At 50.5% G+C, this 14884-nt stretch overlaps 1 protein-coding gene across 5 annotated transcripts in view; it reads right to left on the reverse strand.

Annotated features, from left to right (window-relative positions):
• KLF8 (Kruppel like factor 8) overlaps window positions 1–14884 on the reverse strand; it is a 44424-nt gene that overhangs the window by 16396 nt on the left and 13144 nt on the right. For 4 of the 5 annotated variants that reach the window (XM_027836789.1, XM_027836791.1, XM_027836792.1 and 1 more), the window contains exons 3-4: window positions 4251–4377; window positions 705–1257 (exon numbers count right to left, since the gene is read on the reverse strand). In XM_027836789.1, the coding sequence (XP_027692590.1) occupies window positions 705–1203 (499 nt within the window). In that variant the 5' untranslated portion in view covers window positions 1204–1257; window positions 4251–4377. Of the gene's footprint in view, window positions 1–704; window positions 1258–4250; window positions 4378–7529; window positions 7923–14884 lie in introns of those variants that run through there. The other variant, XM_027836790.1, reaches the window with a different exon arrangement.

The following is a 14884-nucleotide window of genomic DNA, read 5'->3' on the forward strand; positions in this document are numbered from 1 at the left end:
GGATGGACGGATGGACGGACGGACGGACGGACGGATGGATGGATGGATGGATGGACGGATGGACGGAAGGACGGAGATGGATGGACGGATGGATGGATGGATGGATGGATGGACGGACGGATGGATGGATGGACGGACGGACGGACGGACGGACGGACGGATGGATGGATGGATGGATGGATGGATGGATGGACGGATGGATGGATGGATGGATGGACGGATGGACGGATGGACGGATGGACGGATGGATGGATGGATGGATGGATGGACGGACGGACGGACGGACGGACGGATGGATGGATGGATGGATGGACGGATGGACGGATGGATGGATGGATGGATGGATGGATGGATAGATAATACAGATAGAGAGGGAGACAGACAGATAGATACAGACAGAGAGCGAGTAAGCTAAGAAGTATCCGTTAAGTGCTTCCTGCCTGTCCTGCGTGGGCTCAATGCTTGGGACACAAGTCCAAGTAAACAAGCCAAGCCTGCCCTCAAGGAGTTTACACTGCAATGGGGAAAGAAGAGGTGGCCGTGAGCAGTGAGAGGCACTTTGTCTAAATGTTCGTGACTCTTCTCCCTCAGCCCCCAGTAATCTGCCTTCCTTCCACACGCTCCCAGAGTGAGTGGGGAAGGTACAGAAGGCACAAGCAGCACAGAGAACAGAGGGGTAGTGGGGGGGGGTCGGCAGTGCTTACCAGAACCTGCATTCTTGCCATCGCCTCCAATCAGTGGGACCGTGATGGCCGCCGTCACGCTGTCGGCCGCCATGGTGGTGTAGACCACAGGCAGAGACTGGACCACCACGGGGATGGTCTGCAGACTGCCCATCTTGCTAGGCAGGTTGACCGAGGGGATGGCGTGAATCAGGTGCAGGATCTGCTGGCCACTGCTGCCCTGGGTCGAGGCCAGGATGGAGCCGGGAGACAACACAGCTGGGATGGCAGAGGTGGAGGGCGAGGGAGACACTGATACCACAGGTGGCTGGACTGAAGGGGCCACCAGCATGGCCGAGGGCAAGAGTGGGGCCGTGTGTGGGGGTGAGGCTTTGGGCTTGTGCAGGGAGAGGTCCACCGGCTCAGCCTGGGGCACGCTGCATTCGGGGGCCAGGAGCTCCTCGGGAGGCTCTGTCTTGATCTCACTCAGCAGTGTGGGCGTCTCTATGGAGCTGAGCTCCAGAAGCGACGAAGACGTCATCTTCCCCCTCTCTGTCAATCTCGAGAAGCCTTTCCCGTAGTCTGCGGCTGGGGCCTGAAAGAGATGGGGGCGTGGGGGGCAGTCATCAGGTGGGCAGAAGTGGAGGCTGAGGCAGGCAGGGACTGAGCCCCTGACATGAGCCCAAAGGGCTACATATCTGCATCTTCAGGGGGAGGAGAGGCTACCTCGTGGCCCGCACCCAGAAGATCCGTGGGAACCCCAAGTCACTTAGAGGCAGGTAAGGGCTGGAACACCTGACTCATAGGAGGAAAGGAGCTGCCATAGTGGGAGGGCAGGGACTGTGCACAGGTGACTGGCTCAGAGAACAGGCCTGCTCCTTCTCCCTTCTGGAGTTGACCACCAGAGAGAGCCAAGGAAAATAGAATCGTTTTTGCCCAAGAAACACATGGAGGAGGTGTCTACCTGTACCCATGGCACCCAGAATCTGGAGGCTTCCTGGCCTGGGACCTTTGGGTAAACCTTGGAGGAAAGACAGGGGACAGTGAACAGAGGCCTGGCATGAGCAGTTCCCAAAAAGGGCCACACAGTGAGCTGTTCATTCAACAAACACCACAAAGAGAGAGCTTTCCTCACTGGAAAAGGAGGGGCCCAGGCCTGGCTCAAACCTCCTTTGTTCAAAGTGCCCCAAATCTCTCACACACAAGCCTCAGTCTAGACCCCGGGGAAGAAGAATTCAGCCCTGATGGCAATTGAACGTGGCCTGAGATACGAATGGCTACCTTCCCTAGAGCCCCAGCCCTGGCGCTTGATTTCTGGCTCCCTTGTGCCCGCTCTGTCTCTGTGTGTGTGTGTGTGTCTCTCTCTCCTGTTTTCTCTCTGTGTGTCTCTCTGTCTCTCCCCTCGTCTCTCTGCTCCTCCTCTCTCTCTCTGTCTCTGTCCCTCTCCTGTTTTCTCTCTCCTCTCTCTTTTTTGTTTTCTCTCTTTTTCACTCTCTCTCTCCTCTCTCCGTGTGTCTCTCCGTATCTCTCCTCTCTCTGTCTCTCCCCTCTCTGTCTCTCCCCCCCTCCCTCCGTCTCTCTTTTGTCTCTCTCTCTTCTCTGCCTCTCTCTTTTCTCCATCTCTCTCTTTCTCTCCTCTCTCTGTCTCTCTCTCTCTCTCTCACACACACACACACAAAGTATCTATTTCTCTCTCCTCCCTCTCCTCTCTTCTTCCCTCTATTTCTCTCTGCCTCTGTCTCTCCCTTTTTCCTCCCTCCCTCTCTGTTTCTGTCTCTACTTCTGTCTGTCTCTCTCTCTCCCTCCCTTCTTCCTTCTCTTTTTCTCTTCCTCTCTACATATACACACACACCATTATGCATAATATATTATATATAATACATAATACTATGTAATAATTATATATTGTGTATAATAATTATATATTATATATGCTATCTAATTCCCCAATCCCCCCCCCCCAGCTTTAAGGTTTGCAAAGCACTTGATTGACCCCCCTGGGAGAAGGGAGAGGGGACAGATCAAGACACCTTTGACTCACGGAACAAGAACTGGCAAGTTGAAGCACCAAGCTTGGTGCTGCCAGATCTGGATTCCAATCTCGCCTCGATCATTTACTATCTCTGTGGTCTTTGGCAGCTCCTTCAGCACGTCAAGGCTGGCAAAGTGCTTGACGTGTTATCTCATTGAAAACCTTCCAACAACTGTGGGGGGGGGCTATTATTATTCCCATTTTACAGATGAGGAAACTGAGGCACAGGGAAGCTGACTTGTTGAGAGCCACCCAGCTAAGCTCTGTCCACTGTGCCGCTTAGCTGTCTAGGACCCTTTCCCTCTCAGTGCCTCAGTTTCCATCTCTGTCAAATAAGGAGACTAGACAAGACAATCTCCAAGTTCCCTCATCGCTCCAGATTAATAAATGAATGAGAAAGCATTTATTAGGTGCTTACTAGGCGCAGAGCCCTGTGCTGCGGACGGGGGGCAGAAGCAGGACGTCGCCCCTTTGGGAGGGTCATCCCCACTGATGACGCTAGAGCAGAACCTCTTGGGGATGGGTTGGCTTTTGTCTTGTCTCTGCACCCCCAGTGCCTCCCGCAGAGCCAAGCATACCATGAGTGCGTGCTGACTAAATGAATGAGCAGCAATTTCTTCTCGAAAACAGTTTGCTTGAAATGCATTTTGCTTCGGTATGAAATTCATTTCCAAATATGCCCTGCCCCCACCCAGTGAGCCTTCCCTTGTAACAAAGCATCTTTAAAAGGCCACAGTTTGGCAAAAGTAGCCAACGTGTGGGCTGCATCTGCCAGCAAATGTACTATTGCCCCCCTGGAGTGCCCCACCCCTTCGAGGGCAGGGAGCTCCGTGTTGTCCTCTGTTCTCTGGGGCCCAGCTTGGCCCAGATCATGACTTGGGCCTCTCTTGCTTCTCCTTTCCTCACTCTGCATCTGGCCATGCCCTGCTCCCCTGGGGTTTTCAAATCTCTGATGCTCAGGCATTCTGAGGCACCATGCCACACCATTACAACCATGGCCACCACAGTATCCATTTTCCTTCCAGCTCCTTACTACCCTGAAAAGAGCTCCTATGGGGTTCTGGGTGGGTACTGGGCAAACTTGCCCTGTGGTTTCCCTCCTCAGAGCGAGCTGTAGAATAAAGGAGAGGGTCACTCTTTCCTGCACGGCTAAACCAATCCACAGCTAAGATGTCTTTCTGTTGCATCTGTGCTTCTGCTAGCATGCCTAAAGTGATGGGGAAACCACTATGTCATGACAGGACGAGTTTGAATCCTCTAGCTATGTGACCCTGGGAAAGTCACTTTGTTGCCTCAGTTTTCCCAGCTGCAAAATGGAAATAATAACAGCTCCTCCCTCCAAAGGTTGTTATGATGATTAACTGAGTTCATGTCTGGCTGTACTTTGCATGTCATAACTTAGATAAAATTGCTTGTGATTGTCCTAAGCCATCCCTGTTTGGGGCAATGCTGTCCAAAAGCTTTTTCTTAATGGGGACTGACAGCAAGAGAAGGAGGTGGGACTGAATAAACAACGTGTCCTACAATGGAAATGGAGTGAGTGACAGTAAATGAACCTGGATGCTCTGAAGTGGTCCTGGCACAGGGGGTGGAACCAAGATGGCGGGGCAGCGAGAGGTGGGGCAGCTGAGTTCCTGTCCACAGCTCCTCCAAAGAGATCTAGAAGAGTCACCAGATGGAGTCCTGAGGGAAATCAATCAGAAAGAGTCATGGTGAGTCCTTTGTGTGGCTCAGGTTGGTGACTGGGAGGTAGGTCTGCAGACGTGGGTGCCCAGTGAGAGGCTGGGCACCGACCCGAAAGGAAGTCCAGAGCCATGCCAGGCTGTTGTAATGGGCACAGTTCTGAGTCACAGATCCAACGTGCGCTGAGAAGGGGCCCTGTGACAGGATCATGGGGGCTGGGGTCCTGTACTGGGAAGGGGGGGCAGCGGCCTATGGTGCACCAAGAAAGGCTTCGCAAGGCAGCAGTGGCGGCGGTGGAGGCGGTAGGGTTCCGATCCCAAGCTCAGAGCAGGCTCTCACTTCTAGCATGTACCTCAGCACAGAACAAGAGGAGTCTACATTGCTGCAGTCCTGAACCGCCAGCTCTCCAGTTAGCTGCCAGGAAGTGAGGCCAGGAACATGCAGAGCTTGGACCTGGGGGAGGCATGACTGGCTTTTGCCTTGGATCAGACCCCTGTGGGAGCACGGAAAGCTTGCGTGTCCCCAGTCTGAGCTATCCCTGAGATCCTGGAACTACGTGACCCCAATACTCCAAGAAAGCAGAGACAGGACCAGCCCAGACCTTCCCTCTGCATGTGCCCAGGGCCTAACTCAGAAAAGAGGCTGAGAGAAAGAGAAAAAGGAATCCCATGGCACAAAGCTTGTGTGATGAGAGGGATGCTTGGGACACACACCGTGAAGAAGCGAATGCAAACCATATCTATGAACAAAGCCTCAAAGAGCAACATAGCTTGGGCACAAGTTAGAATGAAATTCCTGGAAGAGACGAAGTGACGATCCAAAAAAAACTTTTAAACATTTCTTAAAACGAATTCAGAACACTGGAGGAAAATAATGGATAAGAAATGAGGGCTATGAGGGGCAGCTAGGTAGCGCAGTGGATAGAGCACCGGCCCTGAAGTCAGGAGGACCTGAGTTCAAATCTGGCCTCAGACCAACACTTGACACTTACTAGCTGTGTGACCCTGGGCAAGTCACTTAACCCCAATTGCCTAAAAACTAAAAAAAAAAAAAAAGAAAAGAAAAGAAATGAGGGCTATGGCAGAAAGAATTGGATAGAGAATCAATGGTCAAAGAGGTACCAAATGCCTTGAAAACTAGAATGGACCAAATGGAAACCAATGACTCCATAAGACAACAAGAAATATTAAAACAAGGTCAAAAGGCTGAAAAAAAAAATAGAAGAAAATGCCAGGTATCTCATAGGAAAAACAAGTGACCTGGAAAACAGCTTGAGTAGAAAGGGGAAAAAGACCCCACAGGTTAGTTCTTAAAACAACCCTCCAGATGAAAACTGCCGGTGACTTCATGACCACCCTTCCAGAGCTTTCTGGTCAAGCAGCTAGAAAGAAATAGAAGCTGTGAGGAGACAGGATCCCACAGGACTTAGCAGCTGGGGCCCTTCTCCTCATCAGAGAAGGCTTTAAGAGGGGAAGAGAAATACACTGGGGGAAAGGGAAGGGAGGCTAGGGAACGTCATCTCACAGACCAAATCTTAATTCCTGGCTGGGCCCAAAGTGAATATAGCACACCCTGGAGGGCGCCTCTTCCTGCATGGCCTTCTGGGACCTTTCTGTTTCCCCTTTCCCTGACCTTTCCTCTTCCTCTGGTTCTCATACAAGAATTCAGTGGCTCCCCCTGTGAAGCATTTGTAATCAAGGCTACCTGGGTGCCAATCCCACCTCAGACATTTGCCTTAGTTTCATTTGTCAAAAATGTTAGGAAGGGGGCAGCTAGGTGGCACGGTGGATAGAGCACTGGCCCTGGAGTCAGGAGGACCTGAGTTCAGATTCGGCCTCAGACACATAAAACACTAGCTCCATGACTCTGGGCAAGTCACTTAACCCCAATTGCCTCACAATAAAAAAAAAAATGTTAGGAAGGTATCATGTGGGCAGCTGCCTTTACTGCTCTCTACAAAGGCCATAGAAAAGTTGAGCTTGAGAACCCCCACCACCACAGCCAGCTTCCTGCCAGTCCCATACCCTCTTCTCAGGACCCTGAAGGGTACGCCCATCTTCTTTTTCATGCCCTCCACAAGCCCACTCTGCAAGGACATGTCCAGGGCCAAAGTGTAATCTCTGTACAACCCTGTTGTGGATGGCAGTAGCCCTGGCTTCCAGGCCCTCCCTGCCCCTTAGTTTCTCCCTCAGTATCGTGGGAGTCTACACCACCATACAACCATGGGTATATTTTAGCTCAAGTTAAGAATAGCCCCTACCCTGGTGGCCCTGGAGCTGTGCCCCAATTCAGGCCACCAACTGCTCCCTTCAGTGACATAGACCATTGCCAGCCATGCTGTGCACCCTAGGCTACTTCTGAGACTGCCTGCCTTCCACCCGCACAGGTCACCTATGTGCTGGGTTCACTGACGCCATCACCTGAGGGCCAGGGGGTTCCAAATGGTCATAGCTGAGAACAAACAAGGGCGCCTTGAGTAGGAGTGTTGAAATTTATTTGCTCCTTCAAACTTATGGGAACCCCAACCTAGGATGATGGGTGCTACTGACCACTTATACACAACCATTTGCTTCCTGAATGCCCACATCCTCACTGTGGTCTTTAAGTGCCCAGCAACAGCCACAAGCCATCCCCTCTCCCCACTCCATCCCCTGAGGAACTTGCCACGGAGTTGAGAAGATTCTCACTTCTTGGTGCCATGTGACACAAAGTCCTAGTGGCATTTTGGGGTCCTCAGTGGTCACCTGGGCAGTTCATGTTCCAAGTGGAAGCCCCCCCCATCTGTAATCTAGCCTGGAAGTTCTCTGCTCCAGCACCCCAAGTGCTGGGGACCCCACCGCCTCACTCCCAAGGTAGGACGCCAGCTGCTTTGTTGGGTTGAGCTCACATATACTTTGCCCAAGCATTTCCTGTCTGGTCCTTGCAGCCTCTGGAACTAACTTACTACTCTGGAACAGGGTGATCCCTTCCTTTGCTCTCCTCCAGGAAGTACTGGTTTGCTCCTTGGCTTGTTTTTTGGGTCATTTTGATGTATCCCGCTGCCCCTCCCCCCATGAGCACAGACACCACAGGCCCCAGATGGGTGGTCAGCAAGCCTTTGGATAACTCCCCTGCATCTAGCCCTGGGTGGGTGATGAGCATGCCAACAATACCATCACAACCTGATTGGACACCAGGACTCCTGCGTATTCATGCAAGCAAGCTCCTTTGCTATTGGCCCCAAAGTGATGCATCACACAGGGAAACCTGGAAAACACTCGACAGGAAAAGCCGAAGAGAAGACTTGTTTGTTGGTAACGACATCATGGAGGGGGAGCGTGGGGAGATCTTAAAGGTGTTTGGCTTAAGGCCCTGCCCTTCCCACAGAACCAGGCAAGTTCTTCCTGAGACAGCGGGGCTGGGCCTGACACCTGTAGGACAGTGTGGCGACAAAGAAGGTCCACGTAGCATAAAGAACAGTTCCAACACTGGAGATGCCTAATTCTATGATAATGTGTCAGAGTCACGGAGAGGGCACACTAAGCCCAACCCACCCAGTCTCATTTTCGACGTTCTGGGGCCAACAGACTCTGCCCAGCTCCCCTCTCCCCACCCTCCCTCAGCCCCCCCCCTTTTGGGGCCTTAGTTCCCACCTCTGGGATCTGGGGGCAGAAGGGTCAGAGATGTAGCCCCTCTTGTTACAGGGATTCCGAGGCCAGCCCTCACCAAGCCTCCCTCACTGAAACAAGGGAAGGTCATTCCTGGAGATGGCAGCCTAAGAAAGGACCATTTCTGAGACTCTCCTCAGTCCAGGCCTTTGTGCCCTGGCTTTTGTTACAAACCTTTCTGGAGACTTCTGGGGCTCCTCACTGTGAGGAGAAGAGCAAATCAGATCTTTGGTTAACTCCACCCTGTAAGGCCTAGCTTTAGAGAGAGTCTGACGGAAAGCTAGGGCCTAACAAGCACCCGGAAACAAGACAAAGGCCCTGCTCCCTCCTCAGTCACAAATGAATCTGGTTCAGGGTTTGAAAATGGGCTGGAAGGACAGAGGGAGAGAAAAAACCAAGAACAAAAAAAGGAAACAAAGCCTCCCCCCACCGCCCAATGGATGGAAAGGGCCCAGGGGTTGCTATGGCAATGAGATAAAGCCTAGGCATCTCCCAGAGTGAGAGAAGAGAGTAACCTTTGCACACGGTCCCTACTCCAGCACTGCAAAGGATGAAGGGATACGTTCCCTACCTACTCACAAACACAATTCATTTCCTTTTCATGGCCTAGATCCAATGGATTCCTCCCAAGTCCTCCCCCTGCCCTGTGACTGGAGGGCACCCCCACCCTCCCAGTCCCCCAGGCTCAGTCTCAACCTGGACTCCTCACTCTCTTTCTCTCACACCCCTCTCCCCGTATCCAAGCTGTTGTCAAGGTCTGTTGCTTCTGTCTATACAATATCTCTCCAATCTACCCCCTTCTTTCCTTTGACCCCGCTCCCATCCTGGTGCAGGCCCCGATCCCCTCACGCCTGGACTATTGCAGTAACTACTGAGACTCTGCCTGCTTCAAGTCTCCCCCCACTCCAGGCCATCCTCCATTCAGGCACTAAAGGGATTTTTCCCAAAGCACAGATACAATCATACTCTCTCTCTCTCTCTCTCTCTCTCTCTCTCTCTCTCTCTCTCTCTCAAAATGATCTCCAGTGAATCCCTATTATCTCCAGGAACAAATACAAAATGCTCTCTATCTGACATTCAAAGCCCCTGACAATTCACTTAATAAAAGCCTGATGAATAAATGATAAACAAGTGAATGAATGGTGAATGAATGAATGAATGAATGAATGAATCCATGAAAACCCAGCAGGACTGACTGACAGGAGTAGGCCATGCAAATCTCACAAGGAAAGAAGTGGTGGCTAACCCACTGAAATGTAGCCATTGCCTCAACCCAAATCCAAGTGAGTCAGAAGCATAGACGAGGTGCAGGACCCTAAGGCCAGCCCTGGAGGCCCACAAACACCCAGCTCTTGGAGAAGTTCACGTTCCATTCAGAATAAGAATGACAGGCCCCATCTGGCAGAGGTAAAACACATTCACAGCGTCCCACACAGAACTAAGACATGTCCAATCCCAAGCATCAAGCTGAGGCCCTGCTCTGTCCATCACAATGGGCCACCAGCCCACACACAAGGATCCTTTCCAGAGACACACTTAGTTTTCGAATGTAATGTGACAGAAGCTCAATGGTATTTTTATTTATTTTATTAAACGTTTCCCAATGGCATTAAAATCTGCTTGGCAAAACTGTCTGAATGACACCATTTTGGACCAAATCCACCATCACATAAGATTGTAGCTGGAAATGGCCTCAAAGGCCAATCCCCTCATCTTATACAAGGGGAAACAAAGGCACGCCAGAGAAGGTAAGGAACTTGCTAAGGGTCTGTGTTGAGCCCAGATTCCTCACCGCTTTTTCTCATCCCCTGTATCCAAGCTGTTGCCACAGCCTGTCACATCTACCCTAACATCTCTCCCCAATACCGCCCCTCTTCTTCTCTGACCCTGCCCCCACCCTGGTGGAGGCCCTCATCCCCTCACACGTGGACCATGACAGTAGCTGGCAGTGGAAGGGGGGAAGCTGCCTGCCTCAAGTCTCTCCCCACTCCAGGCCATCTTCCACTCTGACGCCATTAAATTCCAGGAGCTTCCTGTTGCCTCCAGGATGCAATCCAAAATCCTCTAGACTTTAAAGCTTGTCCCCTCCAAGATCAAATACAAAATGCTGTTTGGCATTCAAGGCCAGAGGACAGAAACAGTACTTGAACCTGGGTCCTCCAACACCAAAGCCAGGACTCTTCCAGCAAGGTGTGTGATGGCCAACATTCTAGGCTTGTGGACCAGATGGGAAAACATGGCCTGCATGCCAGTCCTATTACAGAGCAGCACAGTGTGCTGACCCAGGCTGTATCAAACCACCCCCAAAATTGCCAGACTGGAACCTACTGCAACAAGCCACGAATCCTCTTTGGAGAAAGGCACTTTCTCCCTGTCACTGCGGAGACCTCCCAAAGGCCTAACAGCGGTACAGAGCAGTAGGGACTGGAACCCACAACCTGAGCACCTGGAGACAGAGAACCGGCCCATTCCACGCCTACAAACCCAGTTAAAGCAACAGGGAAATAAACTGGGGCGGGGAGGAGTGGGGTTGCTTCACAGCTCCAGCCCAGCAGGGGCACCTTATCGTGACCTTCCTGTCCACAAAGGCAAGACGGAAGTAGACGCCGCACCCTGCTATCACACTGGGAAGGCCTGACCCCGAAGGCTTTCGTTTACTTCTCCCAACAACCCTGGCACATGAGCATCACTTGACAGATAAGGAAATCAAGGTTGAGAGGCGCCAGGGTCCGACAGCTGAGAAGTGCCGAAGATAGACAGGAATCTCAGGACTTCCACATTCTAAAGGTCACCTCTGCCCACAACTTCTCACTACGTTTTCCAAGTTCCCAGAATAACAGTAACTGATAAGAACACACATTTACACAGCACCTACTACATACATGGCGAGCACTTCACACTGACTCGGCTGATCCTCCCAAGCGCCCTGAGAGGTAGGTGCTACTATTATTCCCATTTCACAATTGAGGAAACTGAGGTCAGCAGAGTGAAGTGACTTGCCCGGGGTCACACAGCAGGAAGCATCTGAGGTGGAATTCTGAGCCAGACTACCTTGCCTCCAAGTCCTGTGTTCTAACCACCGTGGCTGTCTGTTGTTCAGTTATTGCTTACCCTTGTCCAACTTCTCATGACCCCGCTTTCTTGGCAAAGATACCAAAGTGGTTTGCCATTTCCTTCTCCAGCTCATTTGACAAATGAGGAAACTGAGGCCAACAGGGTGAAGTGACTTCCTCAGGGTCACACAGCCAGGGAGTGTCTGAGGCCAGATTTGAACTCTTCCTGACTCCAGGCCTGGTGCCCTACAGCTGCCCACCACCGTGGCATAATTCCTTTATTTCCATCCCCCTCAACCTCCTCCCAGTAGCAGCCAATCAGATCTCCCCCTTGAGGCAAGCTAACCAGTTCTGATGAGCAGCATGGCTTAGTGGATTTGGACCAGAAGGTCCAGGTTCAAATTGGAGCTCTGCTCCTTACTACCTATGTGATTTTAGGCAAAACATCTGAGCTCTCTGAGCCTCCATTTCCCCCATCTGTACAATGAGGGGCTGGACTAGATGAGCCAAAGGTCCCACCCAGCTTCAACATTCCACATTCCCATTTGAAAACTCTAGTTGCAAGTGGAGTGTTTGGAACTCGAAACATCCATAAACAGTCACAGGCTTCTTAGCTGACCCAGCAAAGTTCACTAAGCCCTAATGCTGTTTGGAGAAAACCAAACCCCCGTCCTCTTCCCAAACGAAAAAGTGAGTAGCAGTAAAGCCCCGCCACCTTCCTTCACTTCCATTTCTCCTGATACTGCTGCTTGAAGGAAGAGGTCAAGGCAGATTAGGGAGACTTACTATAGACTAGACTAAGGCCATGGCTTCGGTCACCTTAGTGGAGTCTCCTGTTACCCCAAAGCTCCTGGTGTGGCCCGGCCTCATTCCGAGTTCCGGGGGGGAAACCAACCTGAGTCGTGATGGGGAATCGAGTCAAGAGGGGCCGATCGCTCTGACATCATCCACGTGGCCCAACCCTGGGGCTGCCTCACACACGGGCCTGCTACTAGCTCAGATCTGCTCCCTGCCAGGAGCTCGTAATGAAGCCAAATGCTGCCCAGCCCTCCCCGAGGCTGGTCACACCCCGCCAGCACCCAGGAGATCTCTGCCCACCTTTTCACCTGCCTTTGGAGCAATCCCTGGCGCTCATTAGGGGTGTTTGGGTGGGGTTTGCCACTATCCAAAAGATGGGGCAAAAGTAACAAGCACAGGATCCCATGTCATTCAGCTGTTCTAGGAGAGATATGAATGGAAATGTTTGTTCCCATAAATTTGGAGCAAACAGGAGAGAAGTAACTGAGTAAAGCAGGATACAATAGGCCTTCTCTGGTTCTGCTGATAGAAGCTAATTAACCAGAACAAAAGATGCCATCAAATTGAAACTGCTAAAAGTAACTAGGTAAAATAGGCTAAAGCTGGTCTTATCTTGTTTTGCTGATAGAAGTTAGTAAGTAGGACAAAGGCTAAGAGTGCACATGCATACTAGGCTTATAAATATCAGCTTCTCCACCGCCGGGAGGGGTGAAGATGCCATTTTCTGAACATGGGATGTATGAAGAAGGAGGGAGAACGTGTCAAGGAGTAGACGTGTAATAGGCATACTGGAAAGTTGTGCACCCTGGAGTACTCAGCCAATGAGGAAACAGAGGAGGGACTTTGTGGCAGGGACTAGAGATAAACGGTGAACTCCTGCTTTGGTACGACGTGTTCTAGTCCGTAGGACACCCGTGGTTGCAAATGCACAATAAATTGGGCTTTTAACTTCATCCCTCCTGAGTCCAAATGAGTTATTTCTCACATATAAATACAGTATCTGCTATGTGGAAGATCCCAGCCTTGGAGCTGGGGCATAGATCCCATATGGGCCCTGCTCTCAGAAGGCTTCCGATCTAAGGAGCTCTGGGGGCAAGCACACAAAACACTATGATTCAAGAGGGAAAGGGATTGGTTCAAAAGGCCTTGAAGGCCAGCCAAAGGGCTAGGAGACACAAACCAAAAAAGAGAGGTTCCAGGCTTGGCACAGACCTCGAGTCATCCCCACCCTCACCCCCAGCTCACTGAGTCAGAGCATCTAGCCCAGGAGTCAGCAAACTACAGCTGCCTGCTGTTCTGTGGCCAAAGAGCTAAGAATGGTTTTTGACATTTGTAAATTCACGTTACATTGACACACAGCCACACTCGGGCATTTTCATATCGTCTCTGGCTATGACAGAGACCGTGTGGGGCGTTCTCATCCCTTTACAAATCACAGTGATGCAACTCAACAGTGCTACATATAGTGCTGTACTGGGACATTTTCTTTTTCCATCACCAGCGCATCCCCATCATGTCAAGACAAGAAAAGGTTTTATTATGATTTTGTGAGCTTAGGACTGAGATGGACATTCTTCTGAATAAGAAGAACTGCCTTCAACTGCTATTATCAAACTGATCGGCTTTGGAAATGAGCTTTGGCTGAAAACTTGATAATGTTTCTTAATGAATTCAACCTAAAATTACAAGGCAAAATAGCACTTATATGTGAAACATAATACAGCAGAGTCCATTGGGCAACTAATGTTGGACTCACAAGTAATGAATGTCAAGCTCTTCCTGTACTGTTAGAAGTTCAAACAAGAGGGGAGATTTGCCATTCCCACACGAATTCACAGCAGATAGATTTTCCAAGCTCAAACTACAGTTCCAGCAGCATTTTTCAGACCCTGATAGAAGTGCAAAAGAAATTTCTGTCTTTCAAAATCCATTTCACTGTTCAGTTGAGGAGCTTCCACCTAACCTTTGATTGGAAATGATTAATTTGCAATGGAGTGGTGTGCTAAAAGGCAAAGAGCAAAAGAAGAATCTCAGAAAATTCAATGTTTTGGAGGCTCTGGCTCTGCTGTTGCTGACAACTACCTGGATAGTCCCAAGCATGGGCATACTGCTCACGCCCTTCTAGACGCCTTTCCTTAGCTTTCAGTAACCTGGTTAGAGAAGTGGACCTTCCCTTCCAGGGCAGTGACGACTGAATGTACCTCTGACGAGAAGTCAGATTAGATTCTTACCCCCAGAGGGCACCTGAGTGCCTCTCTCTAATGTCCACCCCATTTTACCTACTTTTCCATCTCTTCAAAGTTTTGTGCCCATGATCTAAAGCATATGTGGCAAAGGCCACAGAAGGGAAGAGGCAGCCAGGCACCGAAGATCTACTATGCTATAGTATCGCATGTGTTTAATGTTCCTTCGTCACTTTGAGGCAAGGCCCAATGCCTGCTGTGCCCTCTCCACACAATCAAGCAAAAGAAATCAATACTTGGCCTAGTCCCAAAATGTCCATCCCTAGTGTCCCACCTCTCCCTCCTGAGAGGCAGGAAGTGCGCTTCCCCAAGACTCTGAAAAGCACATCTTTGCAGTCCCCCAGCCAAACCGAAGGTGCAGAGAATGCAAGCCTCCACCATGTCTGCTCTCTGTAAGAAAGCATTTGACACTCTGAAACAATCATCATCAAGATGCTTTGAGGCTGGTTAAAAAATTCAAAAAGTCAATCAGTGGCACTAGATCAGAAACAGACAGACACAATAACCCAGTGCTTGATCAGCCCAAGAACATAAATTACTTGGGGAACAAGTCCCCATTGAACAAGAATCACCAGGAAAAAAAAAGAAAAAGCCGTTTGAGGGGGGGAAAGGTTAGAGCAGCATCCTCTACCACATACTACAACAAATTCCAAAGGATGTTCAAAGGTCACATCATTTTCAAAAAGAAGAGGAAATGGACGGAAGAATTCTTTACAGCTATACATAGAAGTATATTCCTTAGCCGAACAAGGGATATAGGAAATTC

This window comes from Vombatus ursinus, unplaced genomic scaffold (genome assembly GCF_900497805.2).
Source record: "Vombatus ursinus unplaced genomic scaffold, bare-nosed wombat genome assembly UNPS02014819.1, whole genome shotgun sequence".
Taxonomy (NCBI): domain Eukaryota; kingdom Metazoa; phylum Chordata; class Mammalia; order Diprotodontia; family Vombatidae; genus Vombatus; species Vombatus ursinus.